This window comes from Alexandromys fortis, unplaced genomic scaffold (assembly GCF_014885135.2).
Source record: "Alexandromys fortis isolate MF-2015 unplaced genomic scaffold, M_Fortis_MF-2015_v1.1 scaffold_9, whole genome shotgun sequence".
Taxonomy (NCBI): domain Eukaryota; kingdom Metazoa; phylum Chordata; class Mammalia; order Rodentia; family Cricetidae; genus Alexandromys; species Alexandromys fortis.
The window spans coordinates 21212471-21222838 of record NW_026067892.1 but is presented as its reverse complement, the minus strand read 5'-3'; the positions used below and the strand labels follow the sequence as shown (position 1 = coordinate 21222838).

General features: G+C 38.9%; 1 protein-coding gene across 2 annotated transcripts in view; it reads right to left on the bottom strand.

Annotated features, from left to right (window-relative positions):
• Positions 1-2436: 2436 nt before the first annotated feature.
• The window catches only part of Septin10 (septin 10), a 37040-nt gene continuing 29108 nt past the window's right edge, over positions 2437-10368 (bottom strand). For both annotated transcript variants that reach the window (XM_050138126.1, XM_050138137.1), the window contains exons 8-10: positions 7171-7303; positions 5006-5193; positions 2437-3321 (exon numbers count right to left, since the gene is read on the bottom strand). In XM_050138126.1, coding sequence (XP_049994083.1) covers positions 3306-3321; positions 5006-5193; positions 7171-7303 — 337 coding nt within the window. In that variant the 3' untranslated portion in view covers positions 2437-3305. The remainder of the gene's footprint in view (positions 3322-5005; positions 5194-7170; positions 7304-10368) is intronic.

Below are 10368 nucleotides of genomic sequence, written 5' to 3'. Positions count from 1 at the left end.
ATCTTAATTCAAGCATACAAAAGTCTCTATCTTTTTATTGATGTCTCATTGAATTATGACCAGAGAACATAATCTGTGTCACTTAATTCCTTTAAAGATACTGAGGCTTGCCTTTCAGCCAAGCATATAAGCATATAATGCAGCTTTTACTCCTCACCCACGCTGGGGTGGGCTTTTAATGCCTCTGCCTTTCTGGTACTCACTCCTCTATCTACTGAAAGTTGTTCAGGTCTCCTCATGGAAAGTCACAAATTGAAGGTTTTGTATTTTAATCTCCCCAACCTTACTAATTTCTGTTCTTTCTGATCTCTCATCTATAAAAGGTATGCTAAAAATCTTCCACTACAATCTACAATTCAATGTATATCTTTCCAAATATCTGATATTGGCACAAGAAAACCTAGAAAAATTAAATAGAACCACAAAAGAGCCTACATAGTCAAAGTCGCCTTGAGCAGAAACAACAAATCTAGATTCATCACAAATACCAGACTCCAAACAAACAAAACAAACCAAAACAGACCAACGACACAGAATAAAGAGACCAAAAATAACTCAGGTCAGTACAGACACCTGATTTTTTAATTTTAAACTAAAGCAGAAAGGATAGCTACTAGAAAAGAGACACTAGAGGCGGCACAGGGGTCTAAGGTGCTTGCCACCACACCTAACAACCAAACAACTGAGTTAGATGCCTGGGACCAACACCTCCATAATCTGTCTCTGACCTCCACACAGTTCCTGTAGCACATGCCCACTACCTCTCACACTAATAAGCACTTTTTTAGATAAGTGTTGGGAACACTGGGCATCCAAATTGGGGGGGGGGGGACTAGGTGCCTATCGCTCACTATTAGAATGGATTAAATTTTACTGTGGATTCTGCCTTTGTACTCTTGCTTGCTCAGCTAAATCCTCCTTCTCCTTATCTTGAGAAAACAGACACTTACAAAACAGCCGCTTTAACTTTATCAGTTCCGCTCTGCACACAAGGCTGCTATAGAGAACTCCTGCCGGCCCCAGGCCAGGTAGGCAGACTCAAATGGACAAGAATAAAGGTGTTTTCAACCTATAAAAACTGTGAAAAGTGAGGGTTGGGCTGACTACTTGAGTGGATGACACCTGACTTATGGGCAATGCGTGTTCATCTTCCTGTTGGTTTGCTTTTTGTACCAATAAAAAAATCAACTCAAAAATGGAAAAAGGACTTAACCTGAAACCATTAAAGAAATTATATAGGAATCAATATAGAGCATCTGTCGGGACAAGACTGTTTGGATAAAACACCAAAAGCACAGGCAGCAAAAGCAAAAATGAACAAATAGAATGATGCCAAACTAAAAAGCTTCAACAGAGCAAATGAAACAGACGTAAGAGAACTAGAGAATAACAGAACATATTATAAACTGTTGATTCAGGAATGGACTAAAGTATGGACAAATCAGAGGCCAAAAACACTACAGTTTTAAAAATCCAGTTATAAAATGGACAAACAAAATGAATATACAGATCTCAATGCACAAGTGGCCAGTAAGTACATAAAGATTGTTTCACAGGCACAGTGTGAGCTCACTTGTTAGAATTGTGATCATCATTAAAAATGTTAATGAGGACATAGGTAGTTTACAAAGATAATCAGCAAATACATTAATAATAAATGTTGGTGAAGATATACACAAAGAGCAACTTTCATACACTATTGGTGAAAATAAAAATGAGTAAGATCATTATGAAAACAGCTTCTTAAAAATAATAGACATCAAACTATATTATGATCTGTTAGCTCCACTACTAGGAATATAGCCAGTAGAAATGAAATCAGTACATCACAGACGCACGTGTGGTCCCAGGTTTAATGCAGCATTATTCAGAACACGCTGATACGTAAGTAACCAGGAGACTCTGCATGGATGTACAGAAAGGACATTGCAGCACAGATACACACAATGAGATGCTATCCCGTCATACAAGTGAAATCTTATCACCTGTATTACCAAGGAGGAACAAGGTGGCATTTTAAGTCAAGTACAGAAGACAAATACAGCATGTTCTTTCTCACACATGAAGCTAAAGAATTTAGTCTCGGAAGAGTAAGAAAAGAACAGTGATTAGTAGGGACCGAGAAGGATATGGGGAATGTGGAGATACAAAGTATAGGTGCAGGGGTGAAGCTGGGTAAGATGAACTTTCTAACAGTCTACAACACAGTAAAATAAGTATGGCTGATGAATAAATAGAGATAAATGGATATTTACAGGAGGACCTTAAATATTTTCTACACGAAATGGCTATTTAGTTGATGAGTAAGCCAATTACCTTGATTTGATCACACATGTAGGAAAGTAGTGCAACGCCACGTTCTACTGCATCAAAGTATAAATTATGTGTCAATTAAAAAGAAAAAATTTAAGCAATTTAAACACATTTTAGGAAATCTGCAGATTTGTCAAGAATATCAATTTTATTCAGAATACAGAATATTCAAGTACAAAAGAATGAAAACATATATACGTATAACCATTAGAAAAGTAAAACATTGTCCTAAGACTACTAAGGCACTGATGCAAATGTTTCCTGAAATATGAAGTATCAAGTTTTAATATATTTAAGATTCAGATACTCTAATACAATTTTCAGCTTTCTTATTCCCTGAAAGGCAGCATTTAAAAAATATTTATGATAGCTTAAGGAAAATAATATGATAATCCAGCTTCAAATGTATTTTTGAACTTTTAAATTGTTTTTGTTTTATCAAGCAATATACAACAAGGCACACTGATGTATAAAAGGTTATATAGTTTGACATGAAACTTCAGAATACTGATAATTGGGTCACTGTATCAAATATTTTAAATTTTTCTACTATTGGTATTAGCTTTAACTTTGTAATACATTCCAAAGTATATGCCTCCAGTGTTTTCTGTTTAGTACACAACAAAAATAAGTCCATGCTATAATAAAAATACAATCAGATATTCATAATATGAAGGAGTTCTGTAGTTTTATTGGCAATGACCTTTGCCATTTAGAATACCACGCAGCAAAGTGAGAATTCGGCAGGAGGAAAGTAGACCAAGATCCACAGCAAACTAGCAACTTACAGATTCCCAACAACAGTAAGGGTGGGAGAACTGCACACTTTGGCTGGCAGAGCAGCCTTCTATGTGAAAATAGTTTTCTATAAATGTGAGTAACATTAGCGCTTTGCTAGATAACTGAGTTAATGATAAAGCAAAACTACCATAAACTCAAAGCATACAATAACTTTTGATTGTGACGACCATCTGTGCTCTGGAACTCTTGTACTACATAAAATTGAAGCTGAAAAGAAAAAAATGTTTTGAATGCAACAATTCAAAAAACAACATAAGAAAAAATTATCAAAAGCATTAATTTCACAAAGCTTTTAGAAGAAGGGCAAATAGTCAACACACACAGGATATTTAGTTATGGGACTTTGAAAAAGAAAAAGAAGCTAGCAAGTCACAGTGCCTTGAGGGTGAGTCCTAAGCTCATGCAGATCTCGCTGGACAGGGCATGGATGTAGCTCAGCTGGCAAAGGGTGGGTAAAGCTCTGCGTTAGATTCTTTAGCACTGTGTAAACCCAAAATCAGACGTGGTGGCACACACCGTAACCCAGGAACTTGGAAGTAGAGGAATGACGACCACAAGGTCAGCATCATTCTCATCTACGTAGGGAGTGAAGCCACCCTAGAATATATGATTTCCTGTCTCAGAAAAGAAACAGAAAGCTTGCACTATAACTCAGCCGTAAGAGTGCTGCCCCTTAAGGGAAGCTGCGGGCTCAATCCCTATTAGGATACAAGGGAAGAAAAGGAAAAGAATCCGCCGGTTTGTCTGATTTTGTAGACAACAGCATGACTCTCAAGGAGAATGGAATGACAACTTTATTGGGGGGATATATGTGGGAAAACTGGGGGATCCTATTTTGTTACTCTAGATTACAATGAAGGATAATAAAGTAAAAAGAGCTCTTTTTAATTCAAAGCATGGTAAAACTAGTAATAAACTGTATTTGTAATTTATATCTTAAATCCATTATTTCAATCAAAATACATCCTTTATACATTCTTCCTTTAACACATAATTACACAAAATACAGGCACTGAGTTCACAGAAGCAAGAGTCCCGTTCTGTGAGGAACTCAGGAGAGCACTGTCCTCCTATGACAGGGACCAGTGGAGCAGGAGACCCACGATGGAACATTCCCAACAGAACAAATCATGACGGGTTTCTTGACAGTAAAAACAGTGAAGCGGACAAAGAATATTTAAAGTAGGAGGAATAAAGCAAGGGACACGGAGTACTGAATGAAATTATAAAAAGGAAAATAAACTCATTTTCAAAAACTGGTAACTTTAACACATATCCTAAACCTATAGGCTTGAGATCATCATCCAATCGCCACTCAGGCCACCCCCCATGAACTGCGGCCCTCTCTACTGTCTCTGCATCTTTATGTCTGTTTGATTTCACCAGCTCTGACTTCAAAGCACAGGAGTTCCAGATAATAGCCTGATTCCCTTAATAAAACAAAAAATCCTCACTAAAATCAGTGATCAGTAGAATTAAGTCTTAAAATGAGCCTAATAATTAAGGTTTTATTAATAAGACATTTAATTCTGTGATTCTCCATCAAAATGCAGTTTCCAGAGAGACATAAAACAAAGACTAACTCATGGTAGCAGCTGTGTACTAGAACTATGGCAGGGCTGTGACAGAACACTAGCCACTCCCCGACCTGACTCTCACTGTGAGGTGTTTTACTCTGCTCACTCCTCAGTTCTGGTAAGACTGAAGACCTGCAATATAGCAGGCATAGTCCACCTGCTGAGAGGAGAGTGAAGAACAAGGGCAGGCCTGTTCTAGTGTTGGCAGCAGGAGGCAGACAGGGAGGAAGAAAACACAGAGAAAGAAGAGCAAACAGGGCTAGGAGCCAAAGGGGAGGAGCAGGGCCACAGGGACAGGGTGGCGGGACTCTTACTTCTTTCGGTCTTTGTCCTTCTTAATGCTGCTACCTGCCGCCATAAATGACTGGCTCTGGAATAGATCACAATTAGCTTTCTTCTTAGAGAAAGCAATTGATTCTTCCTCCAAAATCCTTCTCTTTTCTTCAAGTTTCATTCTCTCTTCCTGGTGGATTCTTTTAAGGTGCTCAAATTTGGCCTGAAGCTGTGAAACAAAAGTACAGTTCCCATAACTGACACCATGCGGCAGCACACACAGGAGAAGTTTCTTTCCTAGCAATACAGTAAGTACCCTCCCAGCCCCTAATCCAGCCATCCACGCTGCCAGAAAAAGCCTTCAGCTGTTACGGGGACTTAAAGTTTAAGAGAGTTCCTTTATGTGATTGAGCCAAATTTTTATATCCTTGCTTTACATTTTATCCATAATGCCTATTTAACAAAGATCCTCAAATTCATGCGTAATAAGAGCAAGGAACACAAATGAACAGGAGCAAATTACCAAGAACAACAACAAAACTATTTTGTTACCTCACTGATTCGTTTCCCTCCCTTTACAAATGGAAATCAAGACTGCCTTTTTTCCATTAGACACCCCATGGATACATTCAAAAAATTAGGGTAAGTTTGACTTAAACACTCTTAAATGTTAGGGGGCAGAGAAATCTAGCCTCTGGATGGTCTCTTAAATTCAAACAGCATGCTACAGTTAGATCCGCTCTGCAGATGAAAAGGCAAAAGAGAAATTCCCTATGACCAGGCCTTCTTCTCCCTAGGGACAACCTCAACTTCTACAAAAGCAATAAACTGGATCCCACTTCTGCAGACAGTTTGTTTGAACACTTACATACTTGACATCGATTCAAAATTCCACGAAGAATAAACAGAAGTGCAACCTGGCCCTATTCTAGCACAGAGGCCATTAGACAATCTTAAGTTTGAAAATGTCAGAGGATGGCTCTTCAAAATCAAGCATTTCCTCTCTGGTAGCTTTCCTTTACTTCTGGGTAAAAAGAGCAAGCGATATGAGCAGGAGAGAGCACTGGCTCTGTCTCCTGACCATACTTACTCCTGCACGCAATGCAGCAGACAGCGGTGGCTCATCTGGTCAAGTCTATGTGTGTTAGAAGGAAGACGACCATGCTGGGTCCTGTCTAGCCCACACCACTGAACTCCTTTCTTCACCAGTAAAAAGTAACCATTTCCTATCTGCCCTAAATTCTTGAGGAAAATAAATTTATCTCACATTGTAATTACAAGGTTAAAACAGAAAGATGTTTTGCTCTCTGTGTACTTTCTTTCCTGTTCCTACAAGATTGGTCATGATCCGAGGTCACTGGGAGCTCTGCTTTCTTGGCCAGCTCGTTTGAACACTAACATTTTGAAATTCTCCAATTCTTGTGGAGTCAAGGGAAAGATGAGTGAAAGAGAACCCAATGGCAACTGCATCTCCCAGGACTTACAACAGACAAAAACTACAGTTTTTATGATAGGTAACCTTAGATCACATTATTCCATGAATGTAATTTGTTAAAGCTTTTCATTCTGTTCTTTCTTTATGACATTAAGTGACATAAAAGGAACCAATAAGCTGGACGGTGGTGGCACACACCTTTAATCCCAGCACTCAAGAGGCAGAGGCAGGCGGATCTCTGTGAGTTTGAGGCCAGCCTGGTCTACAAGAGCTAGTTCCAGGACAGGCTCCAAAACTACAAAACAAAAAGGATGTAAGTGAAAGGTTTGGGGGAAAAAAAAGATGAAACTTAAAGATGGAGTATGTATGATTAAAGGTTATAAAAATCCCAAAGAGTGAACTTTGGCAAAACTGTGCCACAATTTGTTGCTGGGACCTTGGGACAAGGGGAAGACATTGCTTTGTCTTCCCTATGGAAGGAATTTTAACAACAAAACCACTCTAAAAGCCACAGTTAAAATGTTTCTGGTTATAGTATTACAAAATTTCTTAATAACCTAGTAGTTACAAGTCTTTGCTAAACTATTCCTAATGGAAAAATGTTTGCTCCAAAGACTAAAGTTAATTGGATTTCAAGTTGTAATTCCTTTGACGTCTCTATTTAAAGACTATTGTATGTGCCATAGTTTTCCAAGGATGATTACAAGATGAACCTTCCAGTTTTACAGACCATCTAAACAATAGCTACAAATCACATCGGACCACATTCACCTCTCTTTCAGCTTCTTTCAAGATGGCTTCTTTCTCCTTCACTCGCTGCACAAACATCTGCTTCATCTCTTCTTCCTTCCTCTGACGTTCACCATAGAATTCGTGTCTCTTGGCTTCATAAGTCTCTTGAAGACTAAAAAAGTTATTGTGTTATTCTTATGTTAAAAAGATGATATAACAGTGTTGCAAGACTTTATTTACATGCCTCATTTAGACCTGATTTTACCATGCACCATCATTTCTGAGGACCCCCAAACATGCCACCACCTACAGCATCAGATGAAGGGTTTCCAGTGCTTCAGGTAAAAAAGCAGAGACTAAGACTGATTTGTTCTTAAAACGTGTCCTCTCCAAAGTCACAGAGAAACCCTGTCTCGAAAAACCAAAAAAAAATAAAAATAAAAATAAAAATAAAAATAAAAATAAAAAAATAAAAAAAAGTGTCCTTCACAGGGATTCTCCTTTTATCCCAGACATACTCCATTTTCAATCTTTGTTAAAAGTCACTTTGCTTATCTCTGAGAACCCAGGCAGGTGAAGCTGACATCACCGAAATCCAGTCCTCTTTCCTTTTCTGCAGATACCATACAATAACAAATACAATTCCTGACATCTTCTGCCTTTACCATTGCAATGTTTTCTCAATGACCTCTAGGCTACTAGCTCCTCTTCTCTCTGTGTTCTTCTGGTCCCTCCCTAGAATCTCCATCTAAACCACAAAACTCCTTAGCCTTTCTCCCTGAGTTAGAGTTGCACCATCTGTAGAATAAGATCACACCTCATTTAAACAACAGGCAAAAGAACTGCAATCTGTCCTACTTCTTTTCCAGATTGATTCCTCAATAAACAAATCTTAGGTTCTGGTCAAAACAACTAACTCACTGTCCTTAAAACAAACCTATATGCTGAGTTTTTGCCTGTTTCTGTTTGCTTGTTTTTGTTTCGTTAGTGCTGTTTTTCAAGACAGGGTTTCTCTATGTAACAGTGCTGGCTGTCCTGGAACTAGCTCTTGTAGACCAGGCTGGCCTCAGACTCCCAGAGATCTGCCTGCCTCTGCCTCCCAAGTGCTGGGATTAAAGGTATCACCACCACTGCCCAGCTATTTGTTTGTTTGGTTTTTTGTTTTGCTGTTGTTTTTCGAGACAGGGTTTCCCTGTGTAACAGCCATGGCTGTCCAAGTTTTCTCCTGTTTCTGATGTCACTGCCCTCTTCCCAAGTGCATTCTGCTCTGCCATTTCCTCAATCTCTGGAAGTCAGGCACAAATGCAACTTCCTCTGTGAAGGCTTTCCATTCTCCTCAATGGACTGGTCCTTCCAAAGAACCTCCAGGGCATTTACATCCTGTCTTTCCCTCTTTCTTATTGAATCACAAATACTGAAAACAGATACAGGATCTTTGGTGAGCTTTGCTACCTGTCTATCCAGCAAAGCTATCTAGACGCTAGTTTCTTCTTAACTATTTTAGAGACAGGCAGGTAGAGACAATTCTAACCAAGCAGAGACTGTCCTGAAATTCTAGGGATAGCTCTCTTTGCTTACTTGTAAAATTCCAAAGGTGCAACAATAAACCTTACAATATATCAAAAATGACAAGCCCTCCTATTTGAGTTTTAGCAGAGAATACAAAATCACTTTCCTCTTAAGCCAGTCAGAAATTTCTGTTGCATTTAAGACACTAAATATACCTGGATTTTAAAATTCATAATATTTTTGAATTAAGAGTTTTTATTAATATTCAGTAAGTTGGAGGAAAACAGGAGGAAATGTTGCATGATAGCTATCAAGGCTGGAAGTCAAGATATGCACAGCGGGTCGTCTAAGCGCATCATATCCGAAACACTTGTAAGATCATTTCCATTAACAACAAAATACATCACTGTGTAAAATACCCTAAGGACTGCCTCAGACACCAAGAAGGCACTTACACAGACTAGGCTTTTTGGTTTTGTTTGTGTCTCACTTTAAAGAAGCTCCTAAATGAAGGAGCCATTTTGACAAGTTTCAGAAACTTCACTCCATTTTGCAGGAAGAACTGATAAGTCTTTTATAACATATTAATAATAATGTCTTGACTTCTTATTAAGTGGCATTTAATAATGCTTCATTATTTTATCTACATACACACACACACCCCCAGGGAGAAAATAAATGGAACTGGTGAAGAGGAAGGCCTGAACTTTAATGAATATATGCCACCAGCAAGAGATGCTCCAAACAGCAGCTCCTCATCTTCACAGCAAAGCTCAAGAGCAAGCACTGGCATTCTGACTTCCAGGAGAGGAGACAACGGCTTAGCAAATCTAGCTACCACAGCTGCAAACCCGACCTGGAAGTGAACCAGTCAGACTTCGTTAGAGTGCACAGCCAACCACACTAGATCTGACGGCCTCAGCTGAGATCTCAGCAACAGGACAGAGATGTGCTGCTCCTGCACGCTTCCACCACACCGCACCACGTCTGACTTTTCTGGGTAGATTACGGGGCCATTCCAGTTTTAGAGATCTGTAGCATCATTCTCAGGTGCCTAAGAGACTCTTAGTAGATCTGAAGGATGGTGTGCAGAGTTAATACAACGAAACGAACAGACCCCTGTTAACAACCATGAAGAGTCCCTGCTATACGATGTCCCTAAGATGAAATTAGCTTGTTGTTATGAGCATGAAATTTTTACATTATCGTACATCTGACAAACTTGAAGAAAATAGGGAAAAGAACCAGTTTTTAGTTCTTATGTCATCAAGTCTACAAGCCTTTCCACAGAGATGTTCGTGTTACTGTACAGTTCAAATAAACACAATGAACTTCTAAGTCTATTAAATGCACTAAGTTACTAATTTCTTCAGAGTTCCAAAGGTAAAATTTCAGTATGAACTTAAAAAGTTAAGAAACTCTATAATACTATATAAATCTTCCTTTCAAAACTATGGGTCCTAGCTAGATGGGGCACATATCTGCATTCCAGGTGCCTGGGAGACAGAAGGAAGACGGTGTGCATGTAAGAGCAGCCTGGGCTATATAGCAAGCTTCAGATCAGTCTGTACTGCATGGGGAAGCCCTATCTCCACAAACCGGGTACAGTACTTGCCTGCGTTTGAGTATTCACAAAACAAGAACTATAGGTCCTAACACACTTCAGTGATAATCATTTGTGAAAACAGACTAGATGTGACCATATAAAATTATTAAACTTGGGTACTT